The 20,021-nt window shown below is 37.4% G+C and overlaps 2 protein-coding genes across 2 annotated transcripts; both read left to right on the top strand.

Moving 5' to 3' along the window:
- The first annotated feature begins 181 nt into the window (after positions 1-181).
- On the top strand, positions 182-3,140 carry LOC127663387 (ras-related protein Rap-2c-like). The gene is made up of 3 exons (XM_052154949.1): positions 182-1,074; positions 1,445-1,749; positions 2,462-3,140. The coding sequence occupies exons 1-2, from the start codon at positions 802-804 to the stop codon at positions 1,721-1,723; spliced, it is 552 nt and encodes a 183-aa protein (XP_052010909.1). The 5' UTR covers positions 182-801; the 3' UTR covers positions 1,724-1,749; positions 2,462-3,140.
- A 3,214-nt stretch (positions 3,141-6,354) lies between these two features.
- Positions 6,355-12,302, top strand: zgc:92907 (uncharacterized protein LOC436733 homolog). The gene is made up of 4 exons (XM_052089130.1): positions 6,355-6,534; positions 6,711-6,873; positions 11,386-11,524; positions 11,784-12,302. The coding sequence occupies exons 1-4, from the start codon at positions 6,454-6,456 to the stop codon at positions 11,893-11,895; spliced, it is 495 nt and encodes a 164-aa protein (XP_051945090.1). The 5' UTR covers positions 6,355-6,453; the 3' UTR covers positions 11,896-12,302.
- Positions 12,303-20,021: the final 7,719 nt, after the last annotated feature.

Below are 20,021 nucleotides of genomic sequence, written 5' to 3'. Positions count from 1 at the left end.
CAGAATGCACAAATTCAAATACAATAAGGTGATTCCAAGTTATTTAATAACTAATTAATTGCAATTCAAATGACCGTATACATAATAATAAATTACAAAAACACAACATATTTACATTCTTTGAAGAAGAAATAAATATATAATTGTATGTTCTGTGGAGAGTGATGTGATATCCGGCGGATGTTTATTGGCCAGTGTGAGAAAGAAGCTCTGCGGGGCTGCTGCTGATGTCGCTGTCTGGGGCCGATATGCAGAGGCGGGCCGGGAGAAAGAGGCCAGGAGAGGCACTAGAAGTGACGGTCCTGTAGTGTTCCGAGACGGAGTTGATGATAGCTGGACCCGCATCTTGATTATATTCGTCGGGCGGCCAAAAGGCTCTATTGAAGCAGGAAAGGGCCGTTTGTATGTGAGCGGGTGACTGTTGCACGCGCAGCCTCTCATTGAGAATCACTAGCCAGCTAACTCCAGTCATATAGAGCTCCATTCACATGGACACGACTATACATCATACTTGTGTATTATATCGCATATTTGGCTTACAGAATCTTGGCTGAACCGTTTCCAACTGAGATGGAGGGGCGTTGTGGATTTAGCTAGTCAGAGCGCAATAATAACCGCGAGACAACACACTTCCCTGTTGAATCTGTTGCTTTGATAACCGGATAAAAGTGCACCTCAGGTGTTGCTTTGATCGTAAAACCTCTGAAAGAGACGCGTTGGTTTAACTAAGTATTTTATTGTATGTTTTTATGGCCGGTGAGCAGATAAAGTTAGCTGTAGCTTAAGCCTGGATCAGACCAAATGAAGGAGTACAAGGTAGTTGTGCTCGGCAGCGGCGGAGTGGGCAAATCCGCACTCACGGTCCAGTTTGTGACCGGGACGTTCATCGAGAAATATGACCCGACCATCGAGGACTTCTATAGGAAGGAGATCGAGGTGGATTCGTCTCCCTCGGTCCTGGAGATTCTGGACACAGCTGGGACCGAGCAGTTCGCCTCCATGCGAGATCTGTATATAAAAAATGGGCAAGGCTTCATTTTAGTTTACAGCCTCGTCAATCAGCAGTCATTTCAGGTTGGTGATGCACTTAATTGATGCCTTTACTAATAAAAGCAAAATAGGCATTTAAGTCTTAAAGAGTAGGAGATTATTACTAGGATATGAATGACCATAAAACCACTGTTAAATCAGATAAGCACTCCACAGTGTGTAACTTCTGCAATTTAGGGGTTCACCAGAACCAAGTACCTTCAATCAAGTAGTAGAATGCAGAAAATCTAGGTCTGACTATTTAGAAGTATTTTTAGGTGGATATGCAACAGGTTTGATCAGCATAATACAGCTTTTATTCCGATGCATTTAGTACTAATCCAAAAACTTTTAGTCTTACACATTTTTTAGTTAATCGTTCCCATAAACACGCCTTTATCCCAATGCTTCACAGGACATCAGACCGATGCGGGACCAGATTGTTCGTGTGAAGCGCTTTGAGAAGGTGCCTCTAATCTTGGTGGGGAACAAGGTGGATCTGGAGTCAGAGCGGGAGGTCGCAGGCTCTGATGGCCGTGCCCTTGCACAAGAATGGGGCTGCCCTTTCATAGAGACCTCTGCCAAGAGCAAGAGCATGGTGGATGAGTTGTTTGCTGAGATTGTAAGGCAGATGAACTATACCACTTTGCCCGAGAAGCAAGAGCAGTGTTGCACGGCGTGTGTTGTGCAGTGAGAATCCCTGCCTTACGTATACTCAAGGTACAAAAGTGCAAAGCCATTCAACTGTGTATTCACACTTCTTTTGGGTGCAATATACTCTATTTTTGGCTACACATTATGGCTTCAAATTCTTAATTATGTGTATAATTTGTTGGCACAATTTAAAAATCTGATCATGTCTAGATGTTCAATGTACTTCAGCTCTGTTCTTATATTTACACACACACACACACAAAAATGCAGTGAGAGAGTGCTTTCAGTAGAGAGAGTGGAGGACAGCAGCTCTCGGCAAATTCAGCTTTGTTATCATTGGATCACACCAAGAATGTGGTGTGAAGAATAAAACTGCTTAATCCCTATACCAGTGAGATGAAGCATAAAGAGGCAGAGCTGTCTGGACTAGCAGTCAGGCACATGAGAACAGGGAGAACCCTTGGGTAAGATATAGGAAAACCTAACATCCTGTATGGGTGATGCTACAAAACAGGAAATTCTGTTTCGGAGATGTCAGAAGCACCCATTTCAGTTGGGGTCTTTGTGTAATTTCTCATTTAGATGTTATACAGGTTGAAAATGATCTCACTTTTAAACAGAGATATCATTTCTAAGTTCAGTTCCAATGAAAATGCAAATACCAAGCTATATTGGGCTATATTCAACAACAGAGGGGACCTAATATGCTATTATATAATTGTTGTTTTTTTTTCTTCTTGCAACCACTGTTCATTTTTCTCTCTCTCTCTCTTCTTAGACACATCGCCCAGATGGACACTCTCTTGAACCAATCTCTGATCTTATGACCCTATGAGCCACACCTGAGCCACTTGAACTCTTGATACTTAAGACATCTGGCCAAAGCTTTGCTTTGGTGGCTAGAAGTAAATCAACACAGGGTCTTGAAAACTGAAATCCACTGAGGTCTGCATTGTAGAGCACATTTTTAATATCTTCAATTTATCTTTTGGTTACCAGGAAACAAGTCAAGTCAGCGAATTGGAGCACAGAAGCACACAAAACTTGGGGAATGGGGATATCTGTGACAGGGCTATTAATAGCTATTTTTCTTATGTAGGGAAAAAGGTTATGATGAGCAGGTCAGCGCAGGGCTGTAATACCCCTGGAGATGCTCAGTTGTAAATTTCTGTTTTTCTTTTAACATATTAAGTTTGATATCCAGTTATAAAGCTGTAACAGCCATTATGCAGGTTTGAGACCTCAATATCTAACTTCTTTCCTCAGTTCTTTTTTTTTTTTTTTTTAACTACTGGTATGTATGTTTTCTCTCCTAATACTCTATTTATTAAATACTTTAATTACCAGAATAGATAAATATTGCAATTTTATAATCTGTTGGCTGTTTTTGCTTTTTGTGACTACAGTATGCATTGTTTCTGACGTACAGCATTTATGATGCCTTAAATGATTCCAGTCCGAAACCAGTGTTGCGTCAGTCTTTCCTTTCTGGTAATATTTCTTCATTTACAGGATGCTATAACTCATTCATAACATTCAGTTTGTTTTTTGCTTGCCTGACAAGTTTTGACCTAGATTTTAACATTTAGAAATTTCTGTCACTGCTTCCAAAAAAACATCATTACAGTTGTCAATTAAGGATGTTGAGACATCTAAGCCAAATCACCTAAGCAGATAATTCTAAAATCATTGCATGCAATAACTAACAATAGGTTTTTGATGATGACCTTTAAATTGTTTGGAAGTCAGCCATGATCAGTTCCCAACTATCAGTCATATTATGGCTAAAACCAAATGTCTGAATGGGAGGATTGTATAATGCGTAACAGAGAGAGCTGTAAGAAGTATACTGTTTGATTTCTGGGTTCTTAAATTAGATGGACGAAGTTGGTAATTTCCAACTAAAACCTTCCATTGAATTAAGCCTCATTCCATGTATGTGCTCATGGAACAAGCAAACTGATTGCTTGGCACTAGTCAATCTCTCTGGCATGCATCCATATTGAAAGTTTATGACAATTAGTCGTAAGAAATTATGACATTGACAAAATATTTATGACTAATACCCTCATTTTAAAATAAAATAGGTTATGATTTGTCATAATTTTCAGTCTAACTTTCAGTTAGTAATGTGTGGCAGAGTTGATCAGAGCAGTGAAGAATTGCATCTATGGAATTTTTTTATTTTTTATTATTGAGCTACATTAGTAGCAGCTATAATTTTGTCCCAGCACAAGGCTTTGCTTGTAACCTTTGTGATGAAAAGCATTAAATTGAACGGGACAATTTACGTAAGTATACTAAAGATTAACACACAAATTAGTTCTGCTCATGTTTTGTGAATAAGGCCCATTGCTTATTCTTAACAGCTGCGAAGTACTGTGTGGAGCAGTGTTATTATAGTTAACTCAAATTAAAATAATTTTCATTACTTCAAAATTAACTAAAAAGATAGCAAATTCATTTTAGTTTTCGTTTTACTAGGATGAATATGGGCAAAGTGGGATGCTTTTGGAAATTTTATTTTGAATTATGCTCCAAACGACACATGATCTAACATTACATCTTTAAAGAAAGCATAGGGTTTCTTCTTCCTTAGTCAAAAGCAAACCTTTCAAGACCCTCTTTTGACCAAATCCCAGATTTTTGAAGCAGTACTGGTAAAGTGGGACAGAGGAAAAAATATCTCTAGAAAATATCTATTTTGGGAAAAAAAACATATTTGGAATTAATTTTTATATTTTCTTATACACTTTCACATCATAACATTAAGTTTTACTTTTTAATAATTTGAACAAGATTTACCTCAAATCTCTATCATTTTCTTTGCCATTGCGTTTCTCACCAGTGGTCCTGAAATTAACTCTGCCACACATCCAGTAAAAGTATCCCTTTAAACCCTCAAAAAGATAAAGGGAATAGTTCTTCCAATAATGTAAAGTCTCTTATCATTCACTCACCCTCATACCATCCCAGATGTTTATGACTTCTACAGAACACAAAGATTTTTAGAAGAATATTTCAGTTCTGTTTGGTCCATACAATGCAAATCAACAGGGTCCAAATGTCCTTTGAAGCTCCAAAAAAGCTCATAAAGGCATCATAAAAGTAATCAATAAATGGTTTAATCCATGTTTTCTGAAGTGATCTAATCTGTTTTGGGTGCAAACAGACTAAACTGTAACTTTTTTCAGTGTACATCTTGCAAATGTTGTCTACAGGAACGATCATGATTTCAAGCTCGAGTACACTTACTAGTAGAGATCACAGAGTGCTAGATGGTGCTGGGAAATATACTCAACCTTGTAATCATGATTGCCAAGAAGACTGCTGATGTTAAGATTTACAGTAAAAAATGACTTGCATCTGTTTCTCACCCACACCTATTATATCACTTTTATAGACATGGATTTATGCTGCCTTTATGTGCTTTTTGTAACTTTAAAGTTTTGTGCCCTATTAACTTGCATAGTGTTGGATTGTATGGGAAAATTCTTTAAAAAATTTAATTTGCATTCAGCAGAAGAAAGAAAGTCATACATATGTGGAATGACATGATGATGAGTAAATTATGAGAGAATTTTCATTTTTGGGTGAACTATCACTTTAATTGTTTACTCTCCAAGGATTAGTTTAATAATTATTTCTAATCATTTAAGGAAATACATATGGATATAATGTGGATTGACCTTAAATGTCCTGTGTCACTTTACCCCTATTCACCCTATAATCTATCAAACCTATTATATTTGCAACATTTACAATACACATTAAACATAAGAGTAACACAAGACTGCCCAGAGAAATGTAAAGATGTTAAACTTTTTAAATTACACCAGTAAATGCTCAGCTTTGGCAGCCATAAAACATACTATATCTAAAATAAAAACAACTGAAACTACAAAACACTGCGAAAACTAAAACTAACAGACAAACTGTGAAAACTTAACAAAAACTAAAGTAATTGTAATGACAAAATTGAATATAAAATAGAACTAAAAACTAAATTAAAAATCCAAAACTATAATAACACTGGTGTGGAAATGGGAAAATCTGCTGGAATTAGATCCATCTCTGCAGCACAATCAGTCAGTTCTCTGTGGCAGAATAGCTTGAGAACAGACATTTCAGAGTAAAAGGACTTCAATACAGTTATGGCTTCAAGACACGTTTTCTGAATGTCCTTGAGTGACCCAGATAATTTAGACTAGTAAATATGTGAAGAGGCTTAAAAGTTGCAGGTGACAGAGCTCACTATCCAGTCTGCCAGAGAATTGGGAGAATTCATAAGAAAGATTGGGGAAAACTCTCCAATTCTGGTAAAAGCACATGAAAACTTGAAGCTGTAAGGTGCAGTTAAAGACGTTCTTAAAAGGCACAGAATAAAAGGTTTGATAACTTATATAAATATAAGATTTAATTGTTGCAAAAACAGCCTAAAAGCTAAAGCATTGGCTACTTTATACTTGTTTTGTATAATATTTTTGGTAAAATTACAATAAGATTCCATTCGCTAACAGTAGTTAATGCTTTAGGTATCATGAATAATCAAATAACATTATATTTTTACAGAATGTATTAATCTTTGTTAATGGTGGTTAATAAAAATACAATTGTTCATGACTAAAATGGGACTACTATAAGCCAGGACTTTTATTTTGAAAGGGGAAGCGTAAAACATTCATGTTTACGTGGTGCTCACAGTTTCTATCTTCGTTTTTGTTCATTCCTGTTTTATGTCTCATTTAGTAAATTTTTCACATTTATGCAATGAAAACTGTATTTGTAACTGTCGGGACAACATGTTTTGAGGATCTGGTTGTCACTGTGACTTCAGATGAAGCCGTGAAGGTAATAATATCTTTAATTATAGTTGTGGCTGCAAAATGTTGTAGATAAAATGACAAAAAAAAGGTTTCAGTACCTGCAAATTAGCTTTATAAGCAAGAAGTGGCTAAGGTTCTAAATTAGATATGTATTTCCTATTTAATTTTAATGACTGTTTTCATATTTATTTTTGAATGAAGGCGTTAATTGATCGAGGATATACAGACATGATTCTTCAGGTTGGCAGAGGTTCAGTTGTTCCTGATTCAGAGAGTTGTCCAGGATTGAGAGTTGAAGTGTTTCGTTTTAAAGACTCAATCGCGGAGGACATGAGACACGCAGACCTGGTCATCAGTCATGCTGGTGGGTATTACAACTGAGGTCAAGGGTTAGTTTAGCCCCTTCTCCCAACACTATACCAAAATATAGTACAGTAAACAAAAAAAATGAAATAAATTCTCATTAATGAGAAAAAAACCAATTAAACAAGTTATGTATAATCACCAATAAATAATCAACAATATACACTCACAGACCACTTTATTAGGAACACCTGTAGCCTACACCTACTTATTCATGGATTATCTAATCAGACAATCGTGAGGCAGCAGTGCATAAAATCAGGCAGATATGGGTCAAGACCTTCAGTTAATGTTCACAACAACTATCAGAATGGGGAAAAATATGATCTGAGTGATTTCGACCATGGCATGATTGTTGGTGCCAGATGGGCTGGTTTGAGTATTTCTGTAACTGCTGATTTCCTGGGATTTTCACACACAACAGTCTCTAGAGTTTACTCAGAATGATGCCAAAAGTTTCAAATGCCTTGTTGATGAGAGAGGTCAATGGAGGATGGCCTGGGATGTGTTTCCCAAAAGTATCGTAAGATGAGTAGATCGTAGGAACCATTGGCGCCAATGGTCTCTACGATCAATTTAAGCTTGCAATGCTTTTGGGAAACGCAGCTCAGACTGGTTCGAGCTGACAGAAAGGCTATGGTAACTCTGATAACCACTATCCTCGATCCACTTTGCACAATTGTAATGAGCAGAATAGCATCTCAGAATGCACAACACGTCAAACCTTGAGGCATATGGGCTACAACTGATGCTCAATACTTGACCATTCTCTCCCATGTGGTCCATTTGTTGTCAGCATTTAGTCTGAGAGTGATTCAGTGAGATAAGTAAAACTTTTACACTTTAACCAACTATGTCTATTTGAGTGTGATGGTTCAATAGAATAATCAGCTGATCAATGTCCCTCATCTAGCACCACAAAATATTTTTCAGGAAGGTGTACTCATTTTTGCAACATGGCCTTTTATCATTTTGATAAAGTAATTTTATTCTTGTTTAGCATTGACAAGTTTCTTAAACATTACATTATAAATGAATACCAGATATGTCTTATTTGTAAAGAGAAATAGCTAAATTTGTTAGTGCACTGTGTATTTATATACACACACACACACACACACACACACACACACACACACACACACTTAAAATAAAGTAGTGATCCTAACTGACCTAAGACAGCAAAGATTTCTAAGATTAAATGTCAGGACTTGTGAAAAACTGAGTTAAAAATGTATTTGACTAAGGTGTATGTACATTTCTGACTTCTACTATATATATATATATATATATACACACACACACACACACACACACACACACACTGCATCCGGAAAGTATTCACAGCGCTTCACTTTTTCCACATTTTGTTATGTTACAGCCTTATTCCAAATGGATTAAATTCATTATTTTCCTCAGAATTCTACAAACAATACCCCATAATGACAATGTGAAAGAAGTTTGTTTGAGATCTTTGCAAATTTATTAAAAATAAAAAACAAAACAATCACATGTACATAAGTATTCACAGCCTTTGCTCAATACTTTGTTAAAGCACCTTTGGCACAAATTACAGCTTCAAGTCTTTTTGTGTATGATACGTCAAGCCTGGCACACCTATTTGTGGGCAGTTTCTCCCATTCTTCTTTGCAGGACCTCTCAAGCTCCATCAGGTTGGATGAGGGGTGTCGGTGCACAACCAGTTTCAGATCTCTCCAGAGATGTTCAATCGGGTTCAAGTCTGGGCTCTGGCTGGGCCACTCAAGGACATTCACATAGTTGTCCCGTAGCCACTCCTTTGTTATCTTGGCTGTGTGCTTAGGGTCGTTGTCCTGTTGGATGATGAACCTTCGCCCAAGTCTGAGGTCCAGAGCACTCTGGAGCAGGTTTTCATCAAGGATGTCTCTGTACATTGCTGATTTCATCTTTCCCTCGATCCTGACTAGTCTCCCAGTTCCTGCCGCTGAAAAACATCCCCACAGCATGATGCTGCCACCACCATGCTTCACTGTAGGGATGTATTGGCTGGGTGATGAGCTGTGCCTGGTTTCCTCCAGACATGATACTTGCCATTCAGGCCAAAGAGTTCAATCTTTGTTTCATCAGACCAGAGAATTTTGTCTTTTGAATTTGAGTCCTTCAGGTGCCTTTTGGCAAACTCCAGGCAGGCTGTCTTGCGCCTTTTACTGAGGAGTGAATTCCGTATGGCCACTCTACCATACAGGCCTGATTGGTGGAGTGCTGCAGAGATGGTTGTTCTTCTGGAATGTTCTCCTCTCTCCACAGAGAAATGCTGGAGCTCTGTCAGAGTGACCATCGGTTTTATGGTCACCTCCCTGACTAAGGCCCTTCTTCCCCGATCGCTCAGTTTGGCCGGGCGGCCAGCTCTAGGAAGAGTCCTGGTGGTTCCAAAATTCTTCCATTTACGGATGATGGAGGCCACTGTGCCCATTGGGACTTTCAATGCTGCAGACATTTTTCTGTACCCTTCCCCAGATCTGTGCCTCGATACAATCCTGTCTTGGAGGTCTACAGACTACTTGGACTTCATGGCTTGGTTTGTGCTCTGACATGCACTGTTAACTGTGGGACCTTATATAGACAGGTGTGTGCTTTCCAAATCATGTCCAAATCAACTGAATTTACCACAGGTGGACTACAATCAAGTTGTAGAAACACCTCAAGGATGATCAGTGGAAACAGGATGCACCTGAGCTAAATTTTGAGTGTCATGGCAAAGACTGTGAATACTTATGTACATGTGATTTTTTATTTTTTTTTTAAATACATTTGCAAAGATTTCAAACAAACTTCTTTCACAATGTCATTATGGGGTATTGTTTGTGGAATTTTGAGGAAAATAATTAATTTAATCCATTTTGGAATAAGGCTGTAACATAACAAAATGCAGAAAAAGTGATGCACTGTATGTGTTTATATATGTATATATGTATATATGTGTGTATGTATATGTATATATATATATATATATACACTCACCTAAAGTATTATTAGGAACACCATACTAATACTGTGTTTGACCCCCTTTCGCCTTAAGAACTGCCTTAATTCTACGTGGCATTGATTCAACAAGGTGCTGAAAGCATTCTTTAGAAATGTTGGCCCATATTGATAGGATAGCATCTTGCAGTTGATGGAGATTTGTGGGATGCACATCCAGGGCACGAAGCTCCTGTTCCACCACATCCCAAAGATGCTCTATTGGGTTGAGATCTGGTGACTGTGGGGGCCATTTTAGTACAGTGAACTCATTGTCATGTTCAAGAAACCAATTTGAAATGATTCGAGCTTTGTGACATGGTGCATTATCCTGCTGGAAGTAGCCATCAGAGGATGGGTACATGGTGGCCATAAAGGGATGGACATGGTCAGAAACAATGCTCAGGTAGGCCGTGGCATTTAAACGAAGCCCAATTGGCACTAAGGGGCCTAAAGTGTGCCAAGAAAACATCCCCCACACCATTACACCACCACCACCAGCCTGCACAGTGGTAACAAGGCATGATGGATCCATGTTCTCATTCTGTTTACGCCAAACTCTGACTCTACCATCTGAATGTCTCAACAGAAATCGAGACTCATCAGACCAGGCAACATTTTTCCAGTCTTCATCTGTCCAATATTGGTGAGCTCTTGCAAATTGTAGCCTCTTTTTCCTATTTGTAGTGGAGATGAGTGGTACCCGGTGGGGTCTTCTGCTGTTGTAGCCCATCCGCCTCAAGGTTGTGCGTGTTGTGGCTTCACAAATGCTTTGCTGCATACCTCGGTTGTAACAAGTGGTTATTTCAGTCAAAGTTGCTCTTCTATCAGCTTCAATCAGTCGGCCCATTCTCCTCTGACCTCTAGCATCAACAAGGCATTTTCGCCCACAGGACTGCCGCATACTGGATGTTTTTCCCTTTTCACACAATTCTTTGTAAACCCTAGAAATGGTTTTGCGTGAAAATCCCAGTAACTGAGCAGATTGTGAAATGCTCAGACCGGCCCGTCTGGCACCAACAACCATGCCATGCTCAAAATTCCTTAAATCACCTTTCTTTCCCATTCTGACATTCAGTTTGGAGTTCAGGAGATTGTCTTGACCAGGACCACACCCCTAAATGCATTGAAGCAACTGCCATGATTAGATTATTATTGATTAGATAATTGCATTAATGAGAAATTGAACAGGTGTTCCTAATAATCCTTTAGGTGAGTGTATGTATATATATATATATATATATATACAAAAATTATAGATCTTGTACTGACATACTATATATGAATATAATAAAAATGTCAGGTGTCCACTCTAACTATGTGTTTTCTCACTTTCTGTATAAATTGTATTTGTTTAGAATTCTGTAATCATTTGTAATGTAATAATGTTTGAAAATCAGTTTATGACAATTACAATGTTTAACCCAGATTTTAAATTAGATCCAGGCCTAGACTACTTCTTGGTTGGAATCTTATGCTTTATTAGTTTTATGATTTAATGTATCCTATTTAGGAGCAGGAAGCTGTTTGGAAGCACTTGGAGCTAATAAAGCTCTCCTCGTGGTGGTCAATGACAAATTAATGGACAATCACCAGCTTGAGCTTGCAAAGCAACTGCAGTCGGATTCACATCTAATTTACTGCACTTGCAGGTTTGTTTTATAGCCATGATGATAAGTCTTTAATCACTGTACTCTGCTGTATTAGATTACAAAGTCTCTTAAAATTATTTATTTTTTAGAGTTACAAAATGTTTTATTACCCCCGTCAATGGTTGATGTAGATTTTTAGATAATGCACTGGAGTCTTACAGATATTTCTTCATCATTTGCTCTTTATTTTTAATGTGTTGCCTCTGTGTTTGCAAGTGTTATTTTTTTTTTATGTGTGTGTTTTTAATCTTTATCACAGCACTCTGCCTCAGACTTTGAAGGAAATGGACCTATCTGCATTGACTTCCTACATGCCTGGTCAACCACAGAACTTCGCCAACTTTTTAGATAAGGCCATTGGACTTGTTTAAGCTCTGTGTATTGAACCATAGTCAGCTTTGATGAGATTTCAGGCTGATGATGAAAGTGTATTAGAGGGAATATTTGCTGTGTCCCCTCAGGAGTCTCATGCTCGAGCAGTGCTGATTTTTATCAAGCTAAAAGCAGTTTTGAACTGACCTTTCATGGTATATGCCCTGCAGAAAAGTATGAAAATTGTGAAGAAACAGAAGCAACAAGAGTCATTTGCAGATGTATTATGCAGTGCTGTCTCTTTTTTTTATATATACATTATTTGTGTTAAAATGTGAAAAGACTAATTACTTTTAACTCAATTGTTAATGCTGTATATGGTGTTTTATTGACATTGTGATAAAAAAATTTTAACCACTGGTTAATTAACACTATTATTGTAATTAAGTTGCAGATAACTTTAAATGGCAAAATATTAAAGTATTTAAATAAATGAATAATTATTTCTTCTTGACATTATTTTTCTAATAAGCGACACAATGAAACTTTCACATTGTCAAGGTATACTTATGAAATGGAAATTGTCAAGGAATCATGTTCTATTGAACTTCCTGTGTAAAATTAGACCTCAGACATTGTTTTATTCAGATGCTCTGAGAGAACATCACAAATATATTTTGTCCTCTCTATGATGCGGATCAGCCGCTTCTCTGAGTAAGGATATAATTGGTTGTATTGAAAAGTGTATTTGTGTTTGATAACATTATAAAGGTAAGTGAGTTACATAAGACTAGAATTGTAATCCTCATTGAAATGAAAGCTATTGTTAAAGAGCATTCTGAATTGTATGATCATATTTAGGCTTTGTCCTCTTACAGACAAATAATTAAATAGAAAGTTAGATATACAGTGGTCTCAAAAAGTGATAGACACTAAAGCCACACTTAAAACGGTAAGAATGGCATTGCATTAGAAAACGTCAAATCAAGAGGCATTTATTTTCAAGAATGGTTTTCAAGCAAAACATTTTACATAAAGAATTTAAAGTATGAGCCAGTATTTATACTTTTCAAAATAGGCATTTGTACAGTTATGATTGTTACATTTTGCAGAACATGTCCATAGTTAATTTGACAAACTACCTGTGGTTACTCTTTTATGACACTTGTGTGATCTTGTGGGCAGCTTATGTTATACATCCACTAAACATGACCTGGGGATTAGTTAGTAACAATTAACTACATACATGGCTTAGAAAAGTGAAGTTATTTCTGCTTAAAAGTCTAGCACCGTTTGTTTGCAGATACCATTTGACTTCATATTTTGCTTCAAATGCCAGAGATTTGCAGTCTCTATGTGGGTTGAGTGAAGCTCAAGTTTAGAACAAAAAATAGTTCACGAAATAACTTGAAGACAATTTTTTTCTTTTTAAATGTAAAGAATATTCAGTTTTGTGAATTGCTACATGAAGATTGTTACATTCAAACCTGTTTGCCTGTGTAGGTGTAAAGTGGTTATAAATGGTTATCAACCTTGAGTATGTGGAGTGCACCTGGCACCCAAAGACCTCAAAGATGAACTACACCTTCAGCAGTGTGCAAGTCTCCCAGAAGCTCTGTGGCTCTATTAGACTTTTCATCATCCTTGTTAAATGGATTGATTTTCTCAAACACATTTGCGTCATGAATTTCAAAATAAGTGTGTTTTGATATATGATGCTTGTTGTTTTGTGGTAGTTGATAGGTAAAAATTATATTTTGTTTATTTCTTTCATTTATTTTTTTTACCAGGTTTCTAAATAATGTTTCAATAGAAAACTGCTTAGAATAGATATTGGAGCACATTTATACTGCAGGCTGCAGAATACCTCTCAAAAACCAGGGTCAGGAAACCAAACAATTTCACAAGTTTTGAATCTCTGAAAGATATGGTACAACATTTAAATTGACCTTCATGTTCCTTCAAATTCATAGTGTGTCCAATTAAGTCAAAAGGTAAAAAAAAAGAGATGTCTGTGTATCTTCATGTTCTCTACTGAAATTCTCTACCCTTCTAGTCCTCTCAAAATTATTAATAATAATCTGCTGCATTCTGTGCTCAAATATTGTTGTGGCTGATAAACTTTATAATTGACCAATGTCCCAGGCAACCTACTGTACTTCCAACATATCTATGCTAGATTCTTGTCTTTCAAATAACCCTACAGCCTCCTTATTCCCATGTTATAAAATAATTTTAATAGAAAAATATATCAAGAAAATGTATTTATTTGTTTATTTGATACATGGCAATTTAATAAGTGGGAGCATGTAAAGTCAGCCAGACATATACTCACAAAATGAACCCCTTTAGCCATGACACCTCTCCTGTCAGGGCTTATTTGGCGATAATGACCAGCTAACTGCATATCATCCCTTACATACACAAATTGTCACGATTCTCTGTTGTCTGCCCTGCCTCTGTCATCTATTCCTCCCGGACTACATTTCCCATAATTCCTGTAGCTGTACTTGATTGTTTCTCACCTGTGTCTCATTCACCTCATTAGTCTTTGTGTATTTAAAGCCTTTTTGTCTGCTCATTCCTTGTCAGATGTTTTATGTTTTGACCTCCTGTGTTAGCCAATTCCCATTGTTTAGGTTTATGTGTATGAAAAAGATTATCTTCCTTCCACTTGTGCCTGACCCTAGCAACAACCTACAGGATATGTTTCATATGATGGAAATGTTGAGGTAGGCCTATCTACACTCACCTAAAGTATTATTAGGAACACCATACTAATACTGTGTTTGACCCCCTTTCGCCTTCAGAACTGCCTTAATTCTATGTGGCATTGATTCAAGAAGGTGCTGAAAGCATTCTTTAAAAATGTTGGCCCATATTGATAGGATAGCATCTTGCAGTTGATGGAGATTTGTGGGATGCACATCCAGGGCACGAAGCTCCCGTTCCACCACATCCCAAAGATGCTCTATTGGGTTGAGATCTGGTGACTGTGGGGGCCATTTTAGTACAGTGAACTCATTGTCATGTTCAAGAAACCAATTTGAAATGATTCGAGCTTTGTGACACGGTGCATTATCCTGCTGGAAGTAGCCATCAGAGGATGGGTACATGGTGGCCATAAAGGGATGGACATGGTCAGAAACAATGCTCAGGTAGGCCGTGGCATTTAAACGATGCCCAATTGGCACTAAGGGGCCTAAAGTGTGCCAAGAAAACATCCCCCACACCATTACACCACCACCACCAGCCTGCACAGTGGTAACAAGGCATGATGGATCCATGTTCTCATTCTGTTTACGCCAAATTCTGACTCTACCATCTGAATGTCTCAACAGAAATCGAGACTCATCAGAGCAGGCAACATTTTTCCAGTCTTCAACTGTCCAATTTTGGTGAGCTCTTGCAAATTGTAGCCTCTTTTTCCTATTTGTAGTGGAGATGAGTGGTACCCGGTGGGGTCTTCTGCTGTTGTAGCCCATCCGCCTCAAGGTTGTGCGTGTTGTGGCTTCACAAATGCTTTGCTGCATACCTCGGTTGTAACGAGTGGTTATTTCAGGCAAAGTTGCTCTTCTATCAGCTTGAATCAGTCGGCCCATTCTCCTCTGACCTCTAGCATCAACAAGGCATTTTTGCCCACAGGACTGCCGCATACTGGATGTTTTTCCTTTTCACACCATTCTTTGTAAACCCCAGAAATGGTTGTGCGTGAAAATCCCAGTAACTGAGCAGATTGTGAAATGCTCAGACCGGCCTGTCTGGCACCAACAACCATGCCACGCTCAAAATTGCTTAAATCACCTTTCTTTCCCATTCTGACATTCAGTTTGGAGTTCAGGAGATTGTCTTGACCAGGACCACACCCCTAAATGCATTGAAGCAACTGCCATGTGATTGGTTGATTAGATAATTGCATTAATGAGAAAATGAACAGGTGTTCCTAATAATCCTTTAGGTGAGTGTATATTTATTTATTTTTTTAAACATGGCATGCTGTATTTCTTTGAGCTTATTAGTAAATATGCTCTTCAGAATTGGATTTACTGTAACCCTTTCAATGCATTTCTCTACCAGTACCATCTCCAGAGAGCTTAAGGAAGCCTTTGAGCCAGACTACACAGAGCCTTTCTGTGATTTGTGAGGTTACTCCCTCCTGTGAGGCTAGTTCGACACTGCAGCCAGCCCCACTTTTCAAACTGATAACTGTAATGGGGATAAGCACTAACAAACAGCCCAGCTAGGCCAATGTGGTATTTACCATTCGCCTGCATTGTCATCTAAATCTTGTGGTACACATTCACATGCTAAATTGTCCATGTATGTTTTCTTTTACATGTTTGGTAACACCTTATGTTATTTTTCTGCTGAAGTGTCATTTCTGAGCCACTAGTGCCACCAAACATAATTACAAAAATAAACATTGTTTTCAAACAGCTTTCTGAATATGTCCTCCCTCTGCTGTTGATCGAAAAACACACAATTCCACCCCCAACTCACGCCGTTGGTTGAGTCATAGTTGCTTTCACACATGCAGCTTTTCCTGAAAATTAACTGCAATTTTCAGTTACTGAATTATTTCACCCAAAAATGAAAATTCTCATTGACACACCCTCATGCCATCTCAGTTGTGTATGTCTTTCTTCAGAACACAAATATTTTTAGAAGAATATCTCAGCTCTGTAGGTCCATAAAATGCAAATCAATGGGTGGAAAAATTGTTCAAGCTCCAAAAAGCACAAAGACAGCGTAAAAGTAATCCGATTGACTCCAGTGGATAATTGAATATCTTCAGAAGCAAAACACTAGGTGTGTAAGAAATGGATTGGTTCTTTTTTACTAAAAATGTATGCGGGTCTAGATCAAGAGCATTGGCAGGTTTATATTTAGTAAAAAAATTTGCACCTAGCATTTCACTTCAGAAGTCATTAATTAGACCACTGGAATAATATGGAGTATTTTCATGATGGCTTTGTACTTTTTGGAGCTTCAAAAATTTGGCACCCATTCACTTGCATTTTACAGAGCTGAAATATTCTTCTAAAAATCTTAATTTGTGTTCTGCTGAAGAAAGACAGTCATGCACAATTTGGATGGCATGAGGGTAAATTATGTGAGAATTTTAATTTTTGAGTGAACAAACCCTTTAAGATGTTTGAAAATACCAGGAAATTAGTTCTGGCATTGTCCCTGAATGAGAAGTTGGGACAAATGTCTCAATCAACATTACACAGTTAAAAAGTGTTCATCTGCAGTTGTTACCTTTAGTAGCTATTTCTACCTAATCTAATGTTTAAAATTAGCTTTGCTGGTGTAACCTAATGTATTCAGGTTAATTCAGTGATGTTAAATAATATTTTTGACTATAAACCAGTTAATTTAAAAATACCACTGGAAGAGGTATTTTTTTTATATAAAAAGGACAAGAAAATACATTGATCAAACATGAACGACTGGCTTCTAATTTATCAGTATTTATAATGTAATCAATTACATTTGAAATCTATTTTGTGAAATTGCTTGAAAGCATTCATTTGTTGGGTATGCCCATAATACTAATATACACCGATCAGCCACAACATTAAAACCACCTGCCTAATATTGTGTAGGACCCCTCATGCCACCAAAACAGCACCAACTCGCAGAATGCAATTCTGAGATGCTATTCTTCTCACCACAATTGTACAGAGAGTTATCGTAGACTTTGTCAGTTCTAACCAGTCTGGCCATTCTCCGCTGACCTCTCTCATCAACAAGGCATTTCTGGGCGCAGAACTGCTGCTCACTGGATTTTTTTATTTTTTCTTGGCACCATTCGGAGTAAATTCTAGGAGATCAGCAGTTACAGAAATACTCAAACCAGCAAATTTGGCACCAACAATCATGCCACAGTCCAAATCACTGACATTTGTGTTGCCATTCTGATGGTTGATGTGAACATTAACTGAAGCTCCTGACCCGTATCTGCAAGATTTTATGCACTGCACTGCTGCCACACAATTGGCTGATTAGATAATCGCATGGATGATTGTTGGTGCCAGATTGGCTGGTATTGCCCTTTGCATATTCAGCTCTGTTGGTAAGTTATTCAGTTCTGAACAAACACCCACACATCTGAGCATTTAGTATAGAGGCTCATTTTATAATGTTGAGTCTCTGTTTTATTGGTTCAAATTACAAAGAGAAAATGTTCATCAGTGTTGCTATATCATTTTTTTTATCACAACAGTCCTATGAACTATAGATTCTGAATTTTCCACTGATCCCTTGAAATTAAGCAACATATGAGGTCATCATCTTTTTTTTAAGATGAAATGTTTATAGATTGGTGTGTGCCATTGTGTAATTGCTGGGTTTAATTGCATGTATTTGGTAATAGCACTCAACCTGTCTAAATGCTAAAAAGTGTGGGTGTAAACTGTATTTCTGCAATAAGTTTTAAGTCAAATGCATGGTTATTTTGAAATGCAGTATTCAAGATCAATATCTTTTTGCCTCATATTGCCTCTGTCATCCCTGCAGCTGCAGATTTACAGTAGAATGTAGGCCTTGCAGGTGCAAAGAACTGTATGCTGTTACTCAGCAATTAGATTTTTCTTTTTCAGCATTTCATCAGATCACACCATGTGGGCGGAATGCAGACAGGAACGAGTGGGTGAAATGCCAGTTAGTGGTTTCACCATCTATGCCATGGCCATTATAATCTGTCATGACATACTTCCCTGATGTTGTAGAACACACGTACCTCCTGTTTTTCTTAAAAGCCCTTGTATATGGAAATGTCTGAAGTCAGTTGCAGTCTGGAAGGTGCTTAGAAAGGGATGCCATGCTGTGTGATGAGATTGAATGCGATTGACAGCACTGAGCAGAGTTGACCTTACTGCCCTATATTACAAACGGAAGGTTACAGCTGTCAGCTTGCCTGAGGTCAATGTGTAATGCCTGACTTCCTCCTACATGAGCTACCTTTTCACCTCATCTCTTGAGTAAAATACATTTCTAATTTCACGTTATCATAATTAAATGTCAGTCAATATTATCAAACATTGCTGTATATATATTTAAATGAAATATAAAAGTTAAGGTAAAATATAAGGGAATAAGTAATTTCCATTTTTTTTTATTTTACATAAGCTCAATATCTGTCTCTCCGAAATAAAATAGTTAAAAATTGTTTAAATAGTGGACTTATTATGCAAAATTCACTTTTACATTGTGTTTGTACATAAATGTGAGTTGACAGTGTGTGTACACAACCACCCTACAATGTTAAAAGTTCACCCACTCCTCTTTCTTATATTTCTATTAATCTGTGTGTCAAAATTAACTGTTTTCGTTTCTGCTCTAAAGTGACATCACTTTAGATCAGGCCTCGCTCACGACTGGTGATGGACTCCACCCTATTATCATAGATCCTCCCATGAGTGATCTACACACAGTCCGACATTTTTTTTTCGAGCTGGAGCAGATACAGTGAGAAGAATAATGTCTCAGCTTTGTAAGCATCATAAGTTTTCTGTTGTTGGCTGTGAAAGTGAACATAAGAGTATTCATGTACTCCCGGCAGCAGAGCCACTGAAGATGCAGTGGACAAGTTTTGTTTTTGAAGGAAATGTGCTCCAAAACATACAAAAATTCCTGTATGTTTGAGCAAATCATTTTACACTGGACTGCTTTGTGAATAAGTGTAAATATAAAGCAGGATTTAAAAAAAAATTTGATTCTCAAGCATGGATCAGTACCAACTGTTTGTGTTTATATCCTGAAGATGCAAATATCGCAATATATATTTTTTTTAATGTTTGCAAATTGCCTTTACTATGCTTGTTAGCTGATTCCACGGTTAATGCAACTAAAGTTACCATTGTCTCTGAATGTATTCACGGAGACCATGCTATGTCTTTATTTTTAAAACTCTCAGTTAACATTATATTCATGGAGACCAGAGCTATGTTGGAGCAGGGAGCAGCAGCTCATTTGCATTTAAAGAGACAGACACAAAAACAGCGTGTTTTTGATTCCACCCAAAAAGAGGCATTGATGACATGGTATAACAAACAATTCGTCAGGTATTTTGAGCTGAAACTTCACAGACACATTCTGGGGAAACCTGAGACTTATATTACATCTTGTAAAAAGGGGCATAATAGGTCTCCTTTATGCAATAATAAATGCATATTTTTCA

This window comes from Xyrauchen texanus, chromosome 23, assembly GCF_025860055.1.
Source record: "Xyrauchen texanus isolate HMW12.3.18 chromosome 23, RBS_HiC_50CHRs, whole genome shotgun sequence".
Taxonomy (NCBI): domain Eukaryota; kingdom Metazoa; phylum Chordata; class Actinopteri; order Cypriniformes; family Catostomidae; genus Xyrauchen; species Xyrauchen texanus.
The sequence above is the reverse complement of the archived record's forward strand: the minus strand, read 5'-3'. Positions and strand labels throughout refer to the sequence as shown.

What these genes read in the sequence shown, in the direction of transcription:
- LOC127663387 (XM_052154949.1), top strand. Translation starts at nt 802, where the DNA reads ATGAAGGAGTACAAGGTAGTTGTGCTCGGCAGCGGCGGAGTGGGCAAA. An exon ending in TCAATCAGCAGTCATTTCAG is followed by an intron (nt 1,075 to 1,444) that starts GTTGGTGATGCA and finishes AATGCTTCACAG; the next exon opens with GACATCAGACCGATGCGGGA.
- zgc:92907 (XM_052089130.1), top strand. Translation starts at nt 6,454, where the DNA reads ATGAAAACTGTATTTGTAACTGTCGGGACAACATGTTTTGAGGATCTG. An exon ending in CCTGGTCATCAGTCATGCTG is followed by an intron (nt 6,874 to 11,385) that starts GTGGGTATTACA and finishes TATCCTATTTAG; the next exon opens with GAGCAGGAAGCTGTTTGGAA. An exon ending in CTAATTTACTGCACTTGCAG is followed by an intron (nt 11,525 to 11,783) that starts GTTTGTTTTATA and finishes TCTTTATCACAG; the next exon opens with CACTCTGCCTCAGACTTTGA.